Source organism: Phalacrocorax aristotelis, chromosome 5 (genome assembly GCF_949628215.1).
Source record: "Phalacrocorax aristotelis chromosome 5, bGulAri2.1, whole genome shotgun sequence".
Lineage (NCBI taxonomy): Eukaryota > Metazoa > Chordata > Aves > Suliformes > Phalacrocoracidae > Phalacrocorax > Phalacrocorax aristotelis.
The window spans coordinates 10,419,236-10,444,240 of NC_134280.1; the positions used below are offsets into that span (position 1 = coordinate 10,419,236).

At 40.5% G+C, this 25,005-nt stretch overlaps 1 protein-coding gene across 4 annotated transcripts in view; it reads right to left on the bottom strand.

Moving 5' to 3' along the window:
* Positions 1-25,005, bottom strand: part of CCDC93 (CCC complex scaffolding subunit CCDC93) — a 62,983-nt gene that overhangs the window by 4,122 nt on the left and 33,856 nt on the right. For 2 of the 4 annotated variants that reach the window (XM_075092916.1, XM_075092917.1), the window contains exons 16-23: positions 24,382-24,453; positions 23,213-23,284; positions 22,849-22,957; positions 19,403-19,485; positions 11,992-12,029; positions 10,486-10,570; positions 6,575-6,688; positions 4,179-5,375 (exon numbers count right to left, since the gene is read on the bottom strand). In XM_075092916.1, coding sequence (XP_074949017.1) covers positions 5,322-5,375; positions 6,575-6,688; positions 10,486-10,570; positions 11,992-12,029; positions 19,403-19,485; positions 22,849-22,957; positions 23,213-23,284; positions 24,382-24,453 — 627 coding nt within the window. In that variant the 3' untranslated portion in view covers positions 4,179-5,321. Of the gene's footprint in view, positions 1-4,178; positions 5,376-6,574; positions 6,689-10,485; positions 10,571-11,991; positions 12,030-19,402; positions 19,486-22,848; positions 22,958-23,212; positions 23,285-24,381; positions 24,454-25,005 lie in introns of those variants that run through there. The other 2 variants (XR_012660590.1, XR_012660591.1) reach the window with 2 other exon arrangements.

The window sequence follows — 25,005 nt, forward strand, 5'->3', positions numbered from 1 at the left end:
TTCCGTCCCCTGGCCCTCTGCACGGCCAGCCCAGCCTTTCGCCCACCCACCGTGTGCCCACGCCCGTGCAATGGGAGCGTAACTGCCGGAGAGTCATCAACCTTGATTATAAAAAACTTGGAACTGTGGATAATTTTCTACCTCCCTTGGCACTTTATTTCTGTGATTAACTACTCTCACTATTAAAACTTGCAACTTTAATTGAAAAAAGAGGAGAGTCAAATCAGGCATGTGAGCATTCCTCTTCCTGGCACTTCACGAGTTTAGATCTGATGTTACTGCTGTGTTGTTATCCTCGGCTTCAAGACCTACCAAAGGAATTATGGAAGGTACCACTCCCAGGTGAACTAAGATAAACGATACAGTCTCTTGAATACCCAGAAAGAAAAAAAAAAAAAAAAATCAGCTGTTCTAAAGAAACATCATCTGGCAGTGCTTAGACAGAAGTTGCCAGTTTGGAGTACATCAGTCATCTCTGCCTGTACACAGTGGACTGCTGGTTTTATTTCCTGACACTGAATCTGCTCCTAGAACTCCTCACCAGTGATCATTGCTCAGCACAAAGGCATCGCTGTCTCCTGCAGCCAGGCTCTGAGAGCCCTGCAGCCACCCTGAAATTAAGGCCTCCGCTTGTTGTGCTGCTGGAATCAACAGCTTGGGCAGAAATCAAAGAGCTTTGGAAGATGAATGTGAACAGAAAATTGCAAATGGCTTTCTGTGCTCCTCCTCACTCCATGAAACCCATGTCCACGCTACAGTTTCCACTATGAAAGCTCTTCAGTAATTTACTGCTGTACCCAGGAGCTTTGGATCTGCCAGCCCCACCTCAGTCTTTGCTTCTAAATCGCTGTTTTACATGAGAATTCCCAAACCCTTCCTACATGAAGATCAATGCAAAAAGATGAAGGGTTTGGCCCTGAGAACACACAGTGACAACCCCTTCGAGCAGTGCCCCCCTAAGCTAGCCTACACCATGGTCACCAAGAAACGAGGCAGGAGCAGCAGCCGAGGAGGGGAACGCGCTGCTGGGGCGAAGCGGCCGCCAGCCCCGCCAGGTGCAGAGCCAGCGCCTGCCCCGAGCTCCAGGGCCCAGAGCCGTAGCAGCTCCGACGCCGGCCGGCCGAGTACGCACAGCCTGCCGCCGTGGCACGAATAAACAGGCCTGCAGTCACGAATTTTTCTTAGGTAAAAGGCTATCGTAAGAGTATGTCATCCACCACCCAACCGAGTATGATTTGTGTATCACCTCGTACGTGTGTCCTACTTACATGCCTAATTTAGCAAAGCTGGTGCTGAGGAGGCGGCACCAGCAAATCACAGTTCTTCAGCTGCCTGTTCGCATGAGCACCAGCAGCTATACGGAGTGGGACCTAAAAGAAGTAATACCCTTTCTCTCATGCAAGAAATTTTATGTTTCTAAAGACATTTCTTTAATGTTTTGCTGTCTCCTAGAGGGCTGGGTATACCTGTGCCATGACGTCTCCAGACAAAAAAAAAGAGTATAAAGAGTACAACGTCCTACACACGCCATTTACTTCTCCCCCATCAACTACTGTTTGGTTCAGAAACCTACATCCTAAGGTCACTTCAATAAGCAGGTTTTTCATGAAATAAAGAGGAAGATCAGAAGAAAGGTTAATGAAAATATTGGTCACATTTTAACTTGCCTTCCAAGATTTTCTTTTATTCAACTCAGCAGTGACTTGGGTGCAGCCCAGCACCCCTTTTGATATACTGAAACAAAAAGATTGTCTGGACTTTGTCATGCTTGGATTAGGCGTATGTCACTGATTTCACTCTCAAAAGGTATTTTACAAGTGCACCTGTGGAACTGCACTTAAAGAAAGCTGTCACGGTCGAAAAGGTAAGTCTGTGCCTTAAGTTCAGAGACTGTCTCAGCTGCTGAAACAAAGAGCAGACTTACTTTGCAGCAGTTTATTCATCATCAGAGTGAAATAATTACATTTATTGAAATGTAAATTAAAGCTCTGAGCAGGCTCTATCAAACAAAAAACAGTTTTGCTGCAAGTCCTGTAAATGTTATTTTACAAGCCTGGTAATAGCAGATGAATTGAGGGCAAAATCTTTCTCTTTAAACAGTCAATGAAATCCAGCAATACTGAGGTAAAATTCCAAGAAACTCCTAGCTCCTCCCTTGCACCCAGCTGGCACGGAGAGTTAAGACAGAAATTCTGCTTGCTGTGGGTTTGTTCAGTCCTTTGCATACAAGCATCTACACTCCCCAGAATTTAGTGCCTCAGCTGCACAGCTCCCCTCACCAAACTGCAGGCATTAAAATATTTTTAATTCTGTAGATCAAAAAATTACTGTAATAGTTACACAAAAAGACCTTAAATCTCCAAAGACACAGAACGCATTGAAGCTTTCTGACTTAAAGGAAAATAGCCGCTTCAAAGCACTGCCCTCCGTTCTTTGAAAACTCCACTTGGAAGTTACCCCCTGACGCTGCCCTTCACTTTGACAAACAGCTGCCATCGTTTTACTGGGAGCCAAAATTAACTCGGTTGTTTCTGTTTAGCAGGATTGTCACGTTCAGAGTGTCAAAGCACCTCGGACACAGCTCCCCACTTCCCAGGAGTAGCCATAGCACGATGCGTACTTGCTCCTCCGGACTCAGACTGACTGGGGAGAGCCTGACGTGATGGTTAAGCCTGACAGCCATCAAGTTGGGCAGGCCATTAGAGGCGGTGCCTCTCGTTTTGATTCCTCCCCAGGTATCAGAAGAAATGGTCCCCCCAACACATACAGCCGGCGCCAGAAAGCAGGAACAGCTGGCGGGACCTTTCTTCCTACCTCCGCAGCCTCTTTCCTCTCATTCTCACACTGGGATCTGAAAGCAGAGATAGTGTCTGTCTGTCTGTCTGCCCTGGATCTCAATCTATTGTAGAAAGAAACTGACTTGTTCCATGACGTTATGATCTGGACTCTGATTTATTTTCTATGAGCAATAACTGGATTGTCACAAACCCCAGATTTATATCTTAGTCAAAATCACTAGCTCCTAGCCAGAGCAATGCTTCTCATGCTTTTATATTCCATGCTGAAATATCCAGGTCATGGTGTGTAACAGGTGAGCAGAAACTTTAACGTTGTACTGAAAAAATCACATCATTTATTCTACATGTACGTTCATTACTTACCCTACCTAGGAAATTTTGCTTGATACTAAAACAATTTTGATGAAAATTTCAGAAGCGCGTGGTATGCAAATACGGCACAGCTTGAACTCACAGCCAGGTTATCTTGGTGCCAGAGTTAAACTACTCAATTAACAAATTAGAAGGAAAGAGAATTAGTGTTTTTACGGAGGCCAAGGTTTGGAGACATAAATAGTGTCTCCCAATATTAAAGCTGACTAGACAGAGTCTGCAAGTAGCACTCCATGCAGGTTTCCTTCTTCGAAGGAACTCTACATGTAAATTTTTTCTTCTTTGAAGGTACTCAGAATGTAATTTTGCCTGCATTATCTCACTAGCTGTAGGAAGACTGACTTTGAATACATACAAGCAAACCAGCCTGCATGTGTTCAGTCACTAACTACTCTGGGGGAGTAAGGTACAAGCTGGCTCAGCAGCAAGGTTTTCTTTCTGTTTGTACTGAAGAAATAGGAAGAGAGTTTCAGGTTGTCACAAAAACAGTCTCATTTATGAGAAGGTACATAACACTGAACCCAGCCTACCACAGCTCTGGTAGCGCACTGCATTTTATCCGGACAGAACGTCCACAACCTCCTTAGGCAAGGCTTTACAAATGCCTATGCTTCTCCCTTTTCAATGCTACAGAGTTTGCATAAATTCACACGCTAATATCAAACCTTCCACTGTATTCAAAAGGAGTGGAATCAGGTTCTGCAACCTGATGAACTTGTACCACCTCCACTGCGAAGTCTGTATCTTAAGTGGATGCTTATGGAAGACAAACAGAACCTTCCATGGGCCTCCTTTGCATGCGCCAGGTTTGCTAGTTTGTGCTGAACACCGAAACACAGCAACATTTTGCGGCAAGAGAAAGCACGATGTTACTGACGGCTACTTGACACACTAAAACATCCTTATGAGTGGATATTGACACAATTCTTTTAATGCACTCGTAATCCAAAAAGCATATTAAGGCTCCTGAAGCAAATTCCACCTTCAAAACACAACAGCAGAAGGTCACTGGATTCCAAATGTTCTTTATTTTATATTCGCTGCCATAGAAAGTAATCAAACAGCACTGTCATTGTTGATACCGGGAAAAAATAATGTGGTTTTTCTTCTCCTAAAGATGTGATGTGCATTAAGAAGTCAGTCCAAAATCCTGATGTTAAGTAGAAAAGGCAACTGTTTGAATTATAAAATACTGTATATACAGGCATAAAAATGTTTCAGAAAGTGTTCCACAAAGTTTCCAAACTTTCAAGGGCAAATCTTCAGCAGGGAAATGGGTTGTTGTCTTCAAAGGTGAGCATCGGTTCATCTGAGCAGGGTGTCTGAATCATTATCTTCCTACATTACAGGTGACATAGACTTTGATTTTCATCCCAGCCAGGGATAACATAATGGTCCTAGTGATTAAGGTGTTTTTTCCTGGAGCTATTAATTTAACAAGCACACTCTATATATAAAAATGAAATTTCAAATAAATTTATACAACAGCTAGACTTTATAAAAATATAGATCTCTATTTTACACCAGGCATTATCCAAGGTGAGTTTCCACTTTCTTATGTCTTAACCATTAGAAATTAATTTTTGTCCTTTGGAATCTTATCTATGGCTAGACTGGAAATTAAGTAATGTGAAGTTATTAGCTGGTGAAGAGTATTTCAAGAATCTCATTTTGTGGGTTTTTTTTTGGCCAAATTTAACAAACCACTGCAGTTCTGCAGTGCTCATCTTGCAGTACTGGCCATCTTACACAGTACATATCTACTTATTCCAGAATCTTGACCTAATTCAGTGTTAGAACCCAAATAAAAAACATCCCTATTGTCCTTACTGTTGAAAAACAAAACAAAACAAACCACCAACCAAAAACCCCACCCAAACCCAAATAAATAAATTTAGACAGAATTTCTATTTTGCTGTACTGCAGTTACTCTTTACTGTGCAGTGGAGGCAATAATGAATAATACAGCCGTGTGATGAAGGAATGTAAAACTGAATACATACTGGAAAAACCCCAGAGTTTTACAGCTGTGTATATATATATTTATATATCTATCTATATATATATCTACATTGCAGTTATAACTGTCACCTCACAAAAGAGATTCAATGGGCTGAACAATCTTCTATAAACTTCACCAGCTGGAGTTCTTCAGGAAGAACTAGCTTTCAGCTTAGCCAGCAGCATTTCATTCTTACGGCATTCCTGTTAACAGAAAGCAAACAGATAAGGAGGTAGCTCCTCTTAACTCTCCTAGTTATATCTTCACATCAGCAAAACCAAACCCTTTTATTTTGAAAGATCTCCAAAATCCAAAGTAGTCTGGAGCTAGCGATGAGCTGAAGATAATTCCCATTAATCCATAATGCTCTTCCAAAGGCAATATTCATTACACTTGATGACATTCAAGCCAAAAGGAACAATGCTTGACCATTCAGCTAAAGTTGTTACAAGGAGCTAAAGCAAATCCACCTTTTTACTTACAAATTGAATAAATCTGAAATTAGGATTACTTTTGGTGACCTGGAACTTCACAATACAGTTTGCAAAAAAGTCAGTGTTCAGGGAACAACTCTAGGGCAAGAAATACATACCACCTGTTTTCAACACTGCAAACACAACTTCATTTATTTTTAAGGATAGCAAGGACAAGCAGAAGTTCCCTCACAAGGCAGTGGCTTATTTATGCTTCCACAACAACAGCAACAAAAAACCCCACCTACCTTCTGCAACTAGGACATCAAATTTTGTATGACAGAAAAGGAGCTGAGCAGTCCCTGCCATTCTCTCAGAGTACATTGTCCAAAACAGGAAGGAATTGTCTCAGAACAAAGCAGGACAAATTATAGAAAGACATTTTGCCTCAGACATCTGAAGCCAAATGACAATTTTGCCTGGCAGCACTACTTTGTCATTCATTATCATGGAGACAATAATTAACAGAAGCACATTATGATGAATAGCTTGGGAAAGGTGAAATCAATGAAGTGTTAAACAGTGTTTTCACAGTGGTTAGAAAACCAGGCTGGTTCCTAGAGGTATTTATAACCACCGAGACTCTGGACTCTCTCCTTTATTCACGCACATTTCCACAACCCTCTTTGCTCCAATACCTAACTGCTCCTAGATCTTCAAGAGATTCCACTTAGAAACCCAAATATACAGCTTGCTTGGTAACAAACTGCCCTTCCCCTGTAACGTGGGGGGTGCTAGTCTATCAGTGGAAAAAACAACTTCCGGAATCAAATTCAGAGACCAAGAATCACAAGTTGATAACCACCAAGAGACACTGTGAACATGGCGTGATGATAATCACCATACCAGGAACTTTTGTGCATATATTAATGCACAAGTCAAGCCAAAACAGGTCACTGAAAACTTTACATGAGCAAAAGTGTTCTTACCTCTTTAAATTCTTTCACTGTTTTGAAGTAAAGCCTCTGTTTCTCTAGAAGCTCTAAGTATTCATCATTCAACTGGTCTCTTCGCATTTTGTTTTCCTGCTTCTTCTTTTCCATCTGTTGGTAAACAGGAAGGATAAGAGATCAGATACTGTATGCAGAATACAAACCCACACACCTATATACTGTATAAGGAACAACTATCTGTAACAGAGAATGGGAGACAGATGCTTCACAAAAGATGCCCCCGGCTTGTGCTTTAAATGCGACAAACGTTTATGCAAGCTCTCAAAAAAAAAAAAAATTAAAAAGCTAATGCTGACATCTCCGTACCAGTGGCACTATAGGCAGCATTCAGAATTAAACTACGGCTCACACCTCTGCAAGCCAGGAATCTTGCTCACTGAACAATCCTACCTCAACAATGACACAGTGAAATTGCATAACAAAAAAACCAAAACAACAACCAAAAAAGCAAACACACACAAGGTTTTGATACAACGCCAAGGTCATGATTTGGTTGTTTATGTTAGTTGTATTGAACAGGGAGGGCAACAGATGTCTTTACCTTCCCATGCAACGCTGCACCTGCTCAAGACCCACACATAAGAACTCTCTTCTCTTTTTTACTTGTGCCAAAGTTGTGACAAACATAACTTTAGTCCCTACACATGAAGAGGATTGGTTCTTACTACAGAACAAACTGCCTTCCTCTCACAGGTAGTTCTAATGAAGTTCTTCCATCGCAGCACCACAGACAAGATTGCTGCTAGTCTAGAGAGTAAATACTCCCTCCCTCCAGTGCTACGGCACAACAACATTTAAAAAGCCCTGTCGTATTCCTCTCCCCCAAAATTATTTTTCAATTCTCTCCAACAGGCTTTCACCTCCTAAATTTAGACAGGGAAAACTGCAATTCCAAAACCTGCAAGAATCCCCTACAGCCCAAACAAGCAGGTAACTTCTACAGGAGCAGAATTTGCTACATTTCTAGATTTATGTATCCACATTGATCTTATTGATTCTTATGCCTAAAAGAAATTACCAGATCCCAAACCTTCCTCAAGTATGAACACTGCTAACAATGTACATCTCCTTTACAAAGCCAGCTGCTGTCCAAAACTGCAGGCAATCTCTCCTAACAAAACTGAGCAGGGTCAGTGGGTTTTTAAAGTTACGCTTGAGGAAGAAAAAAAGCATTAAATGTGTTAATGCAGAAAAACCACATTATCGCATGTGTCCCATTCCTTTAGGATGACGCTAGAAACAGCATTGCTAAAACATCTAGGACGGATTCTTGTGAAGAGATAAGACCCTATTACTATCCTTTGATAAATTGCTCCTTTATGCATGGACCATGACAAATATCTCGACATACTCCTCTCGGTAGAAACTGCCCTGCTCTGTCCTCGGAAAGTCTCAGTGTTATCATACCGAAACACTTGTTCGCAAGCTACTCGTTCTCGGTAACGAGCATGTCTGATTTCTCCTCAGGACTCTTATGATCCAGTTACAATATGATGGGCTTTGAAAACTGAAATTTCTCTTCAGGTAGAAGGTCTTCAAGGGCTGTACAGAAAAAGTGGATGTACTTCAAGAGTGAATCGTGAAACTGACTGTGAGCACTTCTAATGAGCCGCAGACAGAAGTCGAATAGATAAGACTAAACCGTCATGGGGATGAATAACCCTTGCAGCGTACAACTAGCGTGTCTATTGAAAAAGCTATCCTACAGACATTTCCTAGGCAAAGAATAAGAAAACCTTTTGTGGCAGAGCTGTTCTCCAAGGAACCATGTGAATTGTTAAAACTTTCTTATCATCCATTTGTTGTCAGTATCTTCACTGGCATTGAGAAATCAACTACAAGAAGGTATCAAATGATTACCTACGCCACCTCTAACAATCAATTTTTTTTCTCTCAGTTGAGCTAAGCTTAGCTTTTTCATTCACAAACTCTTGTTTTTCTCCATTAGCTGTAACTGCCACCCCCCGCTGATCCAGACACCTACACCTCAGAGTGAAATGTCACTTGTGAACCTTCTCACAATATGCCAGTGGCCAAACTGCCAGCGCACAAACACAGCGCAAGTGACGTGAGCTGCCACTGCTTTCAGCAAATATCAGAGATGCTGAAATTACTCTCCCAAAATAATGAGTCATCTGACATGACAGATCCCATTTACTTCCCTCTCCCTTATCTGTACATGAGGCAGCTGCAAGTTTTGATTCCATCTGAGCATATAGTAAGAGAGTCCAGAATGATTTTATGGACTTCAAAGACTTAACAGTTCAACTGCAAGAGCCTGAAGTAAGTCACAGCAGAGCTCCGAGTCTGCTTTCAATCCTTGCACCTGCTGTGCTGTTACCCATTTCTGTGTGCATAATGGAGGGCAAGACAGGGACCAAAACACTGAACTCCTGGATAGTTTCAGTTCGGGGCCGTTGCTTGCTGCAGCAATTAAAATAACGTCATTCTTCAAAAGAAGAAAGAAATGTAGTTATCTTCAAGCTCATTCTCAGTAGTCAGAACTGCACTGTTCTAATGTATTTTCATAATCTCAGTTTGACACTGAGTCACTCATGTCAACAGCCTTCACAACAGAAAAATGACCCATACATACAACCACCAATACCACTATTCTTTCTGCTGCCATTTTGTCCTCTCTGGAAATAGGAAGTCAAGCAAATAGAAATAATTCATTACAAAAAAGGGCAATGAACTAGCCACCTATTCGAACACAGAAGTCTATAGTAAACATCATATACTTTTATAGCGGAGTTTAGTAGTGCGAAAGAGCTCTATTACCGCCTGAGTTTTTCTGTACTGTTCTATACTGTTCTGTTTTTCTATACACACGTTTATCATGTTTTGTACTTGAAGTTTCTATTTAGCTCTTGAGATGAAACAGCCCAATACCTGGAGAGAGTGCATTCTCAGTACACATTCTAGTATATATTGGTTTATAGACTACCGTACTTCTATTTAAACTCAAAGAACAGCTATAATCCACTACCAAGAATTTTCTGGCTTTATAGAGATAAGAATTTCAAAGCCCCTTTACGGGACTTTGAAAACATGAGTATGCTTGCATATGAAAATAAAAGAGTAAAACAACACAATAGCTACAAGTTAGTAACTACCCTTATCAAGAAGCCCTTAGGCCTATCCCTGTTGCATGCAAATACACCTGTGGACAGCTTTACTTGCAGCCACTGTTGGACCTCTTAACACAAGTCCACTGAGGCCGTGCTTTTACAAAACAGCCCCCAAATGTTACCAGAAGCAGTATTGTCTTCTCTGAATGAGCACTGGGGCTCTGCTCACACCCAAACCCCTTTTCACTTGCTATGTGGACACACCACGCTCATCGGCAACACTGAGTCTTTTTAAAATCAGGTTAAAACCAACAAAACCAATAAAAAAAACCACCGGAGTGGCTTCAGCAAGGTGTCAGACGAGCGCTGCAACTGGGACAAGGGAAGCTAGTGGCTGGGACTCTGAGGTGTTGCTGACCCTCTTCAGCAGCAAAAAGCAGCTTCCACCAGCTCCAGCTGCCTGAGAAACTGCCTGAGACATAGGTCTGCCTGCACCCATGCAATCCAAATGGAAGCATTCTCACGGACTTCAGTAACATACAGCTGTTTCAGGCATCTACATCATTACACTGCCAATAACAAAGTTTAAGGGTATAAGCTTCCCATCTGGAGAGCAGTGTTACCTTTGTTCTACTCTATTAGTTAACATCTCAGTGGTGAGCAGTTTCTTATGAATGTGAAAATAAGTAATGCTTGTTAGTTGCTTGCTTAATTTGCACCTCACGTAATGGATTTCTCCATGCACAGTTATTATCCAAGAGGCTTTTCTGAAGTAATTCCCAGGTTCTAGCAAAGCAAGTAAGAAGAGGCTCAGACCTTCATCCGATTCTGTTTGATGCCTTCTACAATCTGCTCCATCTGCCGTAAAAACTGCTCACGAGAACCAGAAGATGCCATTGCTCTGGAAATAAAAATAGGTAACAACTGACAAGGATGTAGGATAACGTGTCTCATCTACAGTTGTCTCGCATATTTACTCATGTCCATGCATTCACATTGCTTAGTGTTCTATGTAACAATCTTTTTAATCACTGATTTCAGGTAGCAGCGCAGCTCTTCAGCTGGTATAAACTATCAAAGAAATGGGAACAGAGACTGCCGAGCTCATCACAAGTGTTCTCCCCATCAGTTCAAGTCTGTTCCCCTCTCTCATGTGTTGTACAGAAATAAATTCCTATTAAGTAACTAAAAGCACAAACTTTTAAGGAAAGCAGCTGTTGTGAGTATTAAGAAGGCGAGTAGACGACTAATGGATCAGCAAATATTCTGAAAAATAATTTCATGTCTAATAGGGAAAGCCCAGAAGTAAGTTTAGACTTGAAATGTATCTTAAACAGATTAAGAAAAATAAAACAAAGAAAATACACCACCACCCCCTGCCCCACACACCCACCCATCAAAAAGCCCCCAAAAAACCCAATCCAAAACCCAGCTGTCAATTACAGCATTGATTTCTACTGACTGGACAGAATCAAAAGGATCTCATCACTGAGCCAAACAGATCTACTATGCCTGCTGCAAAGGAAAACATCTGAAATACTTAATTCCTGATTTTTGTTGTAATTAAAAGTTTTGGATATACAATAAGAAAAAAACCCAAACAACTTTCTGAGCAAACACAGGACACAAGTGTATCGAAGTAAGTAAAGAGATAATTAATTACTCTGGAAAAAGAAGCTTGTAACTTCACAACAGAATTATAAAAAGATATAATGGGAAGAACTGTTAAACCTATTAAACAGCCATCTCTTCCCCCATGACTCTACTGAATTGTACTATTGTGATTAAAATTCATACTGGAATTTTTTTTGTTAAGTCAGAAAAAAAACCCACTGGAAACAAATGCCGGCTGCATCTTAGACTGATATTTGACCTCAAACTTCCAAGGGAACCATGATTTTATCTAAAGAGTTCACACTTCATCAAAACCTTTAAATACAGAGTTAGTCTATAATAAACATGTCTGAAATATGTCTCAGTCTAATGTTTTGTACATAATGTAATAACCACAACTTCACAAAACGGAAAAAAAATATTTAAATTAATGCCAGGAAATTTATGACTGAATGATTTCTTTCCACAAATGTAACTGAAGAGCCAGTTATTCAAAACACATGTTGGCTATAAAAGTTAAGTAATTCCAAGTCTTTGATTCCCCAAACATTGGCTTAAACAGAATGAATAAACTATTCTATAAAATAATTTCTGTTACTAAAAAATTCTAGCAAATTCTTTAGACTCTGTAACTCATGCCCACTCCCAATTTTCCAACCAGCCACGCTGTTCATTTCAACTGTCAAGAGAAAAATTACCGTTACTTACTGATGAAAGTTGTCGTGAATAGAATTCAGTAGGTTAACCTGTGATTTAGGGAGGGGAAAAAAAAAATTATACATTTGTCCTTTCTGGTATGAGTTTTCACGAACAATAAAATGAAATTCAAGGTAAAAAATTTACTATATAGATGTTGCCCTGACAAGCAGTCAGCTATATGAAAATCATCACAACTTTCTTTTGGAAGAGAAGCCACAATCCCTCTGTATTAGCAGAACCTGCCCCAGTGTGGGAGCCACATGCAGCAGAAGCAAGTCTTGGACCACAACTGCAATTTAAGTTCTGCTGCTGCCCAATTATACCACTGAGAGTTTTCCAGTGTGATGACTTTTTCCAAACTAAAGCGATGAAGTAAAATGGTGTACACATCTGTTCAACTTGACATACAAGTAACTTACAGGTACTCATGCAGTGTTCAACAGCGACAGTGCACAAGCACACCTTGCGGCTATGTGAGGTTTGCATAATTAGTCTTACTTGTAGTGATAAAGCAGAACAAGCAGTTTCACTTAGGGATATCCCTGACTATGCTTACAACCAGACAGGGTAGCAAATTAAGAAGTATCTTATAAAAACAAAAACAACCCACCAAACAAAACAAAAAGCCAAGCAATAACTCCTCACCTCCCAAATTAAAGAAATCCAGACTCTATTAACAAAGCTCTGTCAAGAAGCTGCAAACTAGATCAACAGCCTGAGCAAAGCACTGAATCAGGAAAAAAAAAAAACCCAACCCAAAACCCAAACAATAAAAAGAAAAAACCCAAAAACCACACAAAGAAACACCGCCCCCTCCCCCCCCCCCCCTTTTGCTTCTGAGACTAGAACCAGTATCACCACACAACACTGTAAAGACTCACCAAGCAGTGCAGGAACAGCAGGTGAATTTCTGCACTGCCTTCATTGTGCAGGTGAGTTTTACAGGTTTCCAAACAGCCATGCATCATTACTGGCTTTGCTTATATGTATTTTACAGGCTGTTAAAAGATGACCTTCTAAAAAGTATAGAATGGCATTTCACATGCGTGACTTCTATTACGAGATAGTAACACTGCGCTGAATCAAGACAGAAACAGAATTTTATAACATCACAGGAATATTTTGTTGCTCTTCGTATAAACTCCCCCCACTACTTAAACTATAAATTGAATATTTTCTGTGTTACCACCTTTGATTGTTTTTCTTGCTTTCTACATATTGCTGTGAGCACTAAAATTCACGAAGAAGCAATTAATGTGATCCTCTCTCTCAGCTTTAAATACTTCTTGCAAGTCTCCTCTGGTTAAAGCTTCCAAGCAGTTTCTCCTTTTGGTTAATATTTTGAAGTGTTCTGTAGTAAACAAACCTAAGCATTGCAGACAGAATCACTTGCCCCACTGCTACGGAAAGCTAGACTGATTTCTCCCAAATCTCAAATCTTCCATCTGAATGAACCAGTGATAAGCACGTGCGTGGCAGAACCCGCAGCTGTTCCTGACCTTACTTTATAAAATTAAAACAAATAAAATTCTGAACAGACTCTAAAGCTGCGGAGATGTTTAACAATTCCTATTACTTAGAGGAAAGAAATTATTGCATGACTCATCAATATTTTCCAAGTCCACAGCTTTGCCTCACGATATTTCCAACAAGCACGTGTTTAAGAACATAACTACAGTTTATGCCACAAAACATTCAAGTCATGAAAAGCAGCACTGCAGAACTACTGCATAGTAAGAGTGCTGACGTGTTACGTTACAGAGAGTAAAATCAGTGTATAAACCCCCAAAATCAAATACAGTATGAAACATTTAGTTTAAAAGCATTTTAAAAATTAATCTTTCACAAAATATGATTAAAGTATCAACCATATTCACAAAGACCTTTCGTGTCAGAGCTATAACCTTTACACCCAAAATTCCACTGTATAAAATAACAGTGGCAATTATTGTTAAAGTGATTATGCTCAGCAGTTACAGGCCTTTTTGTAAGGACAGGCAGGGTAGAAGAGGTGGAGGAGTTGCACTCTACAGTAAGGAAAACCTTGAATGTATCGAAGTCAACTATGGTGATTGCGACTGCTCTATCGAACGTCTCTGGGTTAAAGTCAAAGGCGTCATCTCCAAGCAGGACCTCACAGTGGGCATCTGCTACCGACCTCCTAACCACAGTGATGATGCCAATGAAATGATACTTGGGCCACCAAAGCAAGCTTCTGGCCAACAGAACCGGGTCCTGATGGGGGACTTCAACTACCCAGACACCTGCTGGAAGAACAATACAGCAGCTCGCATGTCATCCACCAAGTTCATGGAATGCGTAGAGGACTGTTTCCTGATACAAATGTTAGATGTGCCAGCCAGGAAGGAGGCGCTGCTGGACTTGCTATTCACAAACCAAGAAAGCCTGCTTTGTCACATGTGGGTTAGTGATAGCCTTGGCTGCAGTGACCACAATATTGTGGAGTTCGGGATGCTGCCGAGTGTGCTGAAGGTCAGCTCTAAGACAAGGGTTCTGGATTTTAGAAGAGCAAACTTCAGTGCACTCAGGGCTCAGTTGGGCGGGATTCGATGGGAGGCTTCCACGGAATACAAAGGAGCTAGTGAGTGCTGGGAGATCTTCAAGAACTCTCTTTTGGAAGCACAAAGCCAATTTATCCCCTACAAAGGAAAGGGAAGTAAGCAGAGCAAGAGGCCCCCGTCGCTCAACCGTGAGCTTCTGGGTCTACTCAAATCCAAAAGGGAAGCACACCAGAGATGGAGAAGTGGAGGATTATCTGTTGAGAGCTACAAGGGCATTGCCAGAGTGCGCAGAGATGCAGTTAGAAAAGCAAAAGCCCAGCTCGAATTGAAACTGGCTGTAGATGTCAAAAATAACAAGAAAGGGTTCTTCAGACATGTCAGCCGCACGCAGAAAAAGAAGGAAAACATAGGCCCACTGTTAAACGGAAAAGGAGAGTCATCACCAACAATGCTGAAAAGGCAGAGGTCCTCAATGCTTTCTCCACCTCTGTCTTTACTAGCACTGTTGGGTCCCAGGCTTTGGGAGTGAAGTTCCTGGTTGATCCAAACACCAACCCACCATCGGTGAAGGAAGAGTTAGTTTGTGAAGGAGCTTGATCCCTACAAATGAATGGGCCCTGACACCATCCACCCGAGGGTGTTGAGAGAGCTGACTGATGTCATTGCGAGGACACTCTCCATAACCTTTGAGAAGTCGTGGAGAACGGGGGATGTCCTAGAGGACTGGAGGAAGGCAAATGTTACCTCTATCTACAAGAAGGGCTTGAGGGAGGATGCAGGTAATTATAAGCCCATCAGCCTTACTTCAGTCCCTGGGAAAGTTAAGGAACGAATCCTCCTGGGGGCCATCACAAGTCAGATGAAGCACATGACTGGGAAATGCCAACATGGCTTCACTAAAGGCAGATTGTGCTTGACAAACCTGGTGGCCGCCTACGACAAAGAGACTTGCTTGGTTGACATGGGGCAATCAGTGGACATTGTCTACCTGGACTTCTCCAAGGCTTTTCATATGGTCCCCACGGCCTCCTGGAGAAATTAATGCATTATGGCCTAGACAAGTGGTCTGTGCAGTGGGTGGGGAACTGGCTGACAGGCTGCACCCAAAGGGTGGTGGTAAATAGCTCCTTTTCCAAGTGGCAACCTGTCACAAGTGGAGTCCCCCAGGGATCAATATTGGGCCCGATGTTATTCAATATCTTCATAAGTGATCTGGATAATGGCATCAAGTGTAGCCTGATGAAGTTTGCTGATGACACCAAGTTGAGTGGGGAAGTAGACACTCCAGAAGGGAGAGCTGCTCTGCAGGAAGATCTGGATAGGCTGGAGGAGTGGGCCAGCAAGAACCTTATGAAATTCAACAGGGACAAGTGTGAGGTCTTGCACCTGGGAACACATAATCCGGGAGTGCAGCACAGACTGGGATCCACCTGGCTGGAGAGCGGCTCTGTGGAAAGGGACATAGGGGTCCTGGTGGACAGGAAGCTCAACATGAGTGAACAGTGTGCTGCTGCGGCCAAGAAGGCCAACAGGGTGCTGGGTTGCATCGAAAAGGGTATCACCAGCAGAGATAAAAAAAGTCATCATCCCGCTCTACTCAGCACTTGTCAGACCACACCTGGAGTCCTGTGTCCAGTTCTGGTCCCTGTTACACAAAAAGGATGTGGACAGGCTGGAAGGGGTCCAGAGAAGGTCCACCAAGATGATCAGAGGACTGGGAAGCTGCCATATGAGGATAGGCTGGGAGAACTGGGTTTGTTCAGCCTTGAGAAAAGGAGGCTCGGAGGGGATCTCATCACCATGTACCAGTACTTAAGGGGTAGCTACAAAGAAGATGGACGCTCCCTTTTTACAAGGAGTCCCATGGAGAGGACAAGGGGGAATGGACACAAGTTGCTCTTGGGGAGATTCCGATTGGACACGAGAAGAAAATTTTTCACAGTGAGGACAGTCACCATTGGAATGATCTCCCCAGGGAAGTGGTTGACTCGGTCACATTGGACACCTTCAAGAGCCGTCTGGACAGGGTGCTGGGCCATCTTGTCTAGACTGTGCTCTTCCTAGAAAGGTTGGACTAGGTGATCCCTGAGGTTCCTTCCAAGCTGTGATTCTGCAATTCTCTATTTTACAAAATGGTTGGTTTTGGAGGGAGAAAAGAAAAAAAAAAAGGCTAGAAGAAGTGCAAGCATATTCCGGAAATCTTTGAGGCACAGATGCCAAAGGCATCTTTTGTACATTACTAGACTTTATCTACTTATTGAAACCTTGGTTCTAATATTAACAGCAACACAAGGAAACCTGAACTACATTTAACGAAGTAGGACTGCCTCAGAAGACATTCAGACCTCTCTCTCTTGTGACTGTCACAAAGATAAAAGAAACCCTTTATCAATTTATTTGTCCTTTGAAATTATATCCATGTAAGCGAGGCTTGGAACTTAAAAAAAAAAGCAAAACAAAACATAAAAACCAACCAAATCCCCCCAAAAGACATTGAATTATATTGGCAAAAGTACTCCCAATTTATACAACAGTGAAATACATCTGCACTGTATTCTGTCAGCTGTTTTTATGTGCCCATTTCAAAAACAATCTCTGTACAGTTTTTAAAATTTGCAGGCTTGCCCTCAAAATAAATAAAAAAAAAAATCTGTATTAAACTCTAATCCAGGGGAGAAGTTAAAGTAAGATGAATTCTATCCCTGCTAATTCACACAGTATTTTAAATCTGGTATATTGTTACCTACAACCTGTTGTATTAAATATTTTCAATACATTTCACCATTTGGAATAGGAAAATAAAAACAATGAAAGAGCACAGAGAAAACAAGGCGTGTAATAATCTTCTCACAGACTTAGGTAAGGCATTTGTCAGGACCGCTGGCAGCCATTATACCACCCACGCTTGCACAGGGATGCAAGTTTTACAGCTAGGGCTCCTGAATATTCAGTATGTAACTGGCATTACGTGGTATCATCACTGTTGGTTTGTAAGAAGTTGATGGTTGAAAAACTTTCAAGGAAAATTCTTAATGTATTTTCAGGAGATGAAAAGCTAAGTTATACCACTAATTCCAAGGTAATTTATTTGAGGATCTTAGGGAACATCAGGTAGAATAATTTTTAGAAACAGCTAAACTGAAACTGCTCCCAGAAATTAGGTATTCCTAGAGCACATGACAATCAACACCACAGGTTGAACTTTGGTAAGATCCTGCTTTGTAGTGATTGCTGACCTAACTCAAAATATATATATATATACACACACACATATATGTATGTATACACACACGAACAAAAAAGCTCAAGTCAGCACAGAACTTGAGATTTTTCTGCATATATTCTTTACATGCGTTGTTAAGTCACCTAGTCACAGAAGTTACTTTTGAATTTATTGTGATGCAACGTGGATTCTGACAACATTCACAGAGTGGTATAATACTTCTCTGCAACAGAAAGGGACAGATTTACCCTGAAACTGCAGTCATGCCTTAAAATACTTCTATCAGGGTAAACTGAGGGAAGTTAAAGTTTAGAATGATAGTATGAAAGAAGTATTCTGGGGCTTGGGGCAGGGGGAGGTTTCATCACCCTGGCTTCCAGAAAATCTGTAAGGAAGCCCAGTCTTGTATGTTTGCCAAAGGAAAAAGGTATTATCTCTCTGAGTAAGTTCTGCACAGAAGTAGAATGTCAGTGGGTTTTCCAGCAGACTCACAGGGAGCATTTTTTAAGATTGTCAAAACCAAAGCAGCTGAACTGAACTCAGTTACTGTAAGACTAAGTAGGAGAATGAGGAAGGGAGGAAGTTGGTTTTCTCCCCACAGTTAACACACTTTTGTACATGCCTAATGTTACTCTATCCTGAAGGGCTGCTGTTTGCCAAAAGTTCCCTCTTTTCCCCAACTACCTCTCCTCACAGCTTTAGCACAGGTACAGGACCTGCAGCATAGCTTAATTGTTAAAGAATATTTCTGTATTTAGAACTATTTCTCCAGTTGTGTTTTGTGGCAAGCAACTGCCAGGATCACACGCCCTCTAAAGCAGCTATATAAATTCATGACTTTTCTGAACTGAAAAACTGAAAACTATCTAACACATGTATTAGAATCAGCTGCCTAATGGAAGGGAATGGTTGCTCATCGTCTGCAAAAACAGGAGATACTGGCTACATAGCCAGAAATTTGACTACTGCTTATCTCATACACTAAAAGAAATATAAGTAATGCAAAACTAACTTACTTGTTCTTATTTTACTAGAATAAATAGAAGCCTGAAGTATCAAAACATTATGTATTTTAAAAGTAATGTCATGATTTTTACCAAGGTTTGATGACTGCTCCTATTTCTCCACCTTTACTGAAGTCACACGCTTGTCATTGCAAAAAAAGAAAACTGAAATCACTCGATTAAGTCATCCCCAAGAAAGAGCTGAACTCTGTATAGTAGGGAGAGAGGAGGGGAAAAACCAAAGTTGCTTTCATGAAAACTACTCTTCTGATCCTGATCCAGTAAAATCACCAATGACTTAAGCATAGGCAGGCTCAGACCATGAGAACTAACTGTGATGTTGCTGACAGCAGCTGGAATTTTCCCTCCAAAAAAGGAAAAAGAGGGTAATTTGTTCCTGTGATACCAAGACAGAGATATTTGCTAATCGAATGTTACTAATGTTTTGTGAACACGGTGAGTAGTTTAAACATGCTGTACTAACAGCACTTCTTTTACAACGCAGACCATTTCCCTCTCAACATTAGAAATATGAATCAATTGTTTCATTTTTACTTAGAATGTTAACTCTGCTCTGACACCACTGAATATGGTGACAGCCACGTAAAAAACCTCTTTACCTCCTTCTCCACAGACTAAATATTTAGAAAACAGTAATAACATTTTCTTACCTCCTTTTCCAAATATACTTTCTTATCATCCAGTGTATTATAAAGAGTAAAGAACTGCTTCGTTTCTTTGTGAGTTGCTGACACTGCAAACAAAAAAAAAAGGATAGAACAGTAAAAGAGCATGAGGTGAAATGGAATCTGTAAAAATACTTTGTAGGCTTTATATACTTTCCACTATCAATAAAGGAACACACTCCTTAGTACATTCTGGAAGAATATTCCCCTGCATGTAAATCTCCAGCAGGGTTTGCAGCTATCAGATTTTATGAGAGCAACACAGCTGAGTGGTTAAATTAAGCCTCAACTGCTGACAGTCCTTCATACGAGCATACGTTGGCACTGTCGGCTGAGCTTCCTAACCACTCTCTGTTCATCCTTCCTTCATCAGTTTTACCCTTACACCATACAGGTTGCTGTGCTGCTAGCAGCTGCCTGCGCGTAGCTTGCCATGGTGTCAGAGAGGCACAGGCTTGGCAGGGACAGATAGGAAACAGATAATCTGACAGTACTGTGTGGGAAACAAGTGCGTCACAGTATATACTGCAAGCTACACATGTGCAAGAGGCCCAAGAAAGCTTTTACTGTTTTAAACCCTTCCCCCCCCCCCCGCTTACAATTTATTCATGCTGATAGGATTAAACAATACTTTCTTTTCAAAAAATACTTTCTAGTTCAGGTGATTATAGCAGATGATGGTCATAGCTCAGTGGGAATGGGGAAGGTAAGGCTCAGAGGCACATTCCTTGGGCCTACAAGATGATGACTGATACTCAAATCTGCTAAGTCTTCATCTGTTCTTTAGTTCTTCAGTGCCTAAGGAAACCTAAGCTATTTGTGATTCCTAAGGAGAGAGTTCAACAGAGAAGGACAGTTGGCAAAAATTATTATGGTTAATATATTAAGCACTGTCTAGAATCCTCAACCTGGAAAAAACACATGGATTAAAAGAAATTGAAATGATTTAATAATGAAAATTATTCCAGAGGTCATGATTAAGCCAGAGAAACCTGAATGAAGCCATGCTCATTACATTAAACTCTAAAGGCTAACAAGTTGTCATCTTTAAATAAAACCTTTACTGAACTGATACACTGGACTAATCTTTTGAATGGAACCATTTACAGACAGCATGACCTCCTTCCCACATCACAACATCATTAAACAGCTGAATTTTTAAAGAAAGTCCAACTCTTGATTTATACAATTCTGTTCTCCAGCTGAAGCCCAACAGCAACCCCCAGCTAAAAGTTGAATGTTTTAGTGGCAGAAATCCAGCAGCGGCTACTTCTACAGTAGCAAGATGTTTGGGACCAAGAGCTTTCTCATTGCCACAGTATGATAGTGACACGTGTTTTGCACATGCTGTAGCCTTGGAAAGCATACTGAGCACAGGGAGCCTGAAAGCAGTGAAGAATGCAGGAAAGCCTGGGATAGGTTGACAAACTAGTAAGGGCTATTCAGCATGTTCCACAAAGATTTTCCAAATGCTGAAATCAGGCTGCTTCTTGAAAAACTGCACGAACACAAGGATCGCCAACAGGCTTACTTCAGGTGTGCTCTCTTGAGTTTGTTTTTTGCAGGACATGCTGCTGCCAAATGGAAGAGGCCTTTCCCAAACCATTTCCTTCCTGCAGGTCTTCCCTTTCTTGCAGCAGCTCTGGTAGTCACAGATCTTTTATGAGTGGATTCCACATACCAACCCAGAAGAAAACTTTTCAGGATTTCCACTGGGTTATAAAGTTGTACCAGCACATGGAGCCTTACAGGGACACACTAGAGCCCATGTAAGATAAGACAAAGAAAGAAGAGGAAGAAGGACCCAGTTGGCTCATTGACTCTCTCGAAACCACAGCTTAATGTTTTCAAGGGAAGAGGCTTCAGTTAGGTCAAAAATAAAGCACGGAATATTGGAACTGAAAAGCATTGTAGTACAGAATCACTGAGGTTGTAAGGCGCTGCTGAAGATTGTCTTGTCCAACACACCTTGGATAAAAGTTCAGAAAAACAGGTTTTGGCAACTCTGAAGATCACCTGAATCTGGCTAAATGAAAAGCCTCTAAAAAAAGCCAAACAAAACCACAGTTCACGGAAAGACTTGCTAGAGATTTCCAGTTCATTTTATCAAAAACTTAGCCTGTACAATGCAGGTTCCCAGCCACGACTGAGCAGTGCATTATCTAAGTTACTGCACATATTTTGTACTATAGAAAATAAAAGTTCAAAAACATTCAAAGCATCTTAAATCTACACCTAAAGCTGCACAAGTCTCTTGACCTTAGTCTTTCTGTACTTCATATATAAACAAAGCTCCAACCTTCTGAGCAGGTAGATGCTCTGACCGTAGATTATTTGCCTGTATTCACTTAGACATGACAGAGAAAGCAATCTGTGGAAAATTTGTTGAAAGAGAACAAAGTTGTCTTTATAGCTGGACTTGATTAAACAAATTGCATGGCACATAAGAAGCAAAGCAAGGGGAAGGAAGTGGATTTGTACTCACTGAAGAGGTAGATCTATTCCATGCATTAAGTTAGACAACACAGATGGAAGATAGCACAGACTGTCACTAGAGATGCCTCATCAGGGCAAGGGATTTGAATCAAAGTTAGATAACAATTTCAGAACTGCTCAACCTTCAAGTGCTTGGTTCAGATGCATATTTAGTAAATGCAGTATGTCTTTAAAACATTAGCTAGTTCTTCTTGGTAGAAACTATTTTAGCTTGCAGTGATACACAAGCTACATTAAATTTACACCAGTAAGTATACTGGTCTGTTACCAGTGTAACAGAACAACTTTAAAATTCTATTCAGTTTGCATACTCCATACTGTCACTATCCATGCACAGCAAACGCATACCTCTCCAAAAAGTCAGCTGAGGACATTTCCCTACTTTATAACTTCTCATCATAAAAAAAAAAAGTTAAAGCAAATTTGTACTCTGATCCTACCAAGATACTGCAGGATATTTATGAATCAAAAACGAAAGAAAACAATCCCTTCAAGAAACTGCCTTTACTTTACAGTTCTTGACATAGTTTGGTTCAGAACCAGATATCTCATATCAATGAGAACAATGAAAGCAATCTACCATTAAGAGCAATTAATTAAACACAAGTCAAATTGACAGCAACCTCATTTCTAAATGGTGAATTAAGGACTTTCTAAACACACTGGTCATTAACCTAAGTGATGAACCTGTTGCAGACAAAATTTACTCTAGAGATCTTGTGTATCAAGTTTCACCCTCAAGAAAATTCTTATAGCCAGCTTATAAAGCCTTGAAAATAGGCTTTATAATTATTATTACAATATGAATACCAAAAGACTCTTAAAATACCACAAAATTAGCAAGTGCTGCTGTTACATGACATATGTTTAAAATGTAATTGCCCTCCTTGCAGGGCTTTAGCCTTCAGCAGGATGTTCCTGCTTGATATACATACCCTGACTGTAAAGTTCAATAAATCTCTTCTGATACTGTGTTAGCTCAGCTCGGCTGGGTACTTCATCAATCTTGCGTTGTAAAATGGCTATTTCTCTGTTTCTTCGTGCCTGAATAGAAAGTTAGGAGGGGAGAAAACAAAGCCTCTTCTTGTTCTCTTCTTAAAATGGATGAAGCCCCCCAAGCAATATTTTGTTACTAAATAATTAATTTAAAAAAAAAAAAAGCTTTGGCTGAGGCTCAATTTTTTGTTTTGTAATTGATTTGTGACAGAAAAACTTTTAGAACAAGAAAAGGAAGTATTAGAATTTACAAGATAAGAAAAATGGCAATAATTTTGTACAAGTAAATTTACAGAGACTTACCAACAAGAGTCGGATCTTTTGAAGTTTATCTTTCTCAGTTTTGTACTGCTGTTCTATAATCTTATTCGGCTCCTAGAATATGAGAACCCGAGACAATTGTGTATTACAGTAGGAAAAATGTGCAGACTGGGTTTGTTTTCTGTGTTTGTCTATCTTCCATTTAACGGCTCCCACAATAACACCACCATTTGCTGTTTGTTTTTTTTAACGATTCATAATCTGCATTTAAAAATTAACATCTTTTACTGTAAACAATTGCATTTTGCTAGCTTTTAAGCCTTTGATGTTTTAGTTGTTAAGATTTGTCACTAGTTTTTCCACTGCTTTACAACAGTCACACTTTAAATGAAGATATGCATCGGAAGATCATCAATACTTCTTGTCTGAATGTTTATACTTTGATTCAGTGGCAGGGTTAAGGATAAACATGGCCCAGGACAGAACATAAACCCTCAGACGTGCATTCTTGATTTCCTGGATTGTGGACTTTAAGATATTTTTTTTCTTGTTTAAGAATATAAGATTTAGGTTTGCATTTTATTTTTTCATGCTGTGTTCAGGAGGACAGCAGCATCATGGAACCTGTAATCTACCCCAGTTCAGAGGCATAAATGTATCAAATGTTTACCCACTGAAAATACAAGTAATTCAAGCTTTTCCTTTTCTGTTCATTTATTATTCATTGCCATCAGTCTAGATGCACTTGTGTTAAAGCCTAACTTCTGACAGCTGCTCACGGCACGCAATGTACTGAGCCACCGAAAACTTGTGCCTTCATTCTTCAAATGAATCCACTTTTAAGAAAAAGCCAACCAAAACAAACATGCTTTCTGAGAAGACCTGTTTTTGTCAGAGGTGTGCACTGCTCTTAACACAACATCCAGAGATTCTTCTCTGGTACTACGAAGGAAGGTAAAAGGCACAAAAGCATCTATGAGTTCTCCCCATGGATTCTGCAAGAATAATGAAGAACACTACAGCTATTTTCAGTCTACTGTATTTCTATGAATATTAGCCTGACCTGTGGCTTTACCAGTGGGGGACAATAGAATTTTTCAGGCATTGCAACAGATACTTAATGCTTACGAGAACGTGTCAGAAGTCAGTAGGACCTAAAACAATATTTTAAAACACAAATTGAAACTAAAAAATTAGATGTTTGCTATTACCTCTTCCTCCCCATCTTCCACTCCCTCAGCTTTCAGGGCCTCAATATTTTGTTGAAGTCTCTCCATTTCTTCCTTTAAAACAAAAAAGTTCATGTTGCTTTTAACTGAGACCTATCCTCTTAACAGGGAGAGCAAGAAGCTTGACAACGTACACCTCTAACAACATTGTGGAGCTGACCACACACTTTAGGCTTGTAAGATTAAACAGCATTCTCTGCTTAAGGGTAAGGCATCCATTATTACTTATTACATAAAACTGCCTCTTTTATCAAACACAGGAACAAATTTATTACTTGCAAATATTCTAGATCCAGGTAAGACAACTAATGAGTGACATGGAAAATGGAACTGAGGAAGCAAAGGAATATTACGATAGCAACAGCATGACATGGGACTGCAACGTGCAGCATTTGTAAAAATGAATGAACCTAAAGCTACCTGCAGGTAGTTTCCATTACAATCCTTTAGAGCTTTCCAAAGGAGTATGTATGGGAAAATTAGGTTCCTATGCCCAGCCTATGCCTCAAGGCACTATTTCTTTTTACTGCTTTTCATTCTATTAAATCCCACCCACTATTGTTTAAATAGAAGAGAATGGAAACAATTCTTTCCAATCATATTTCT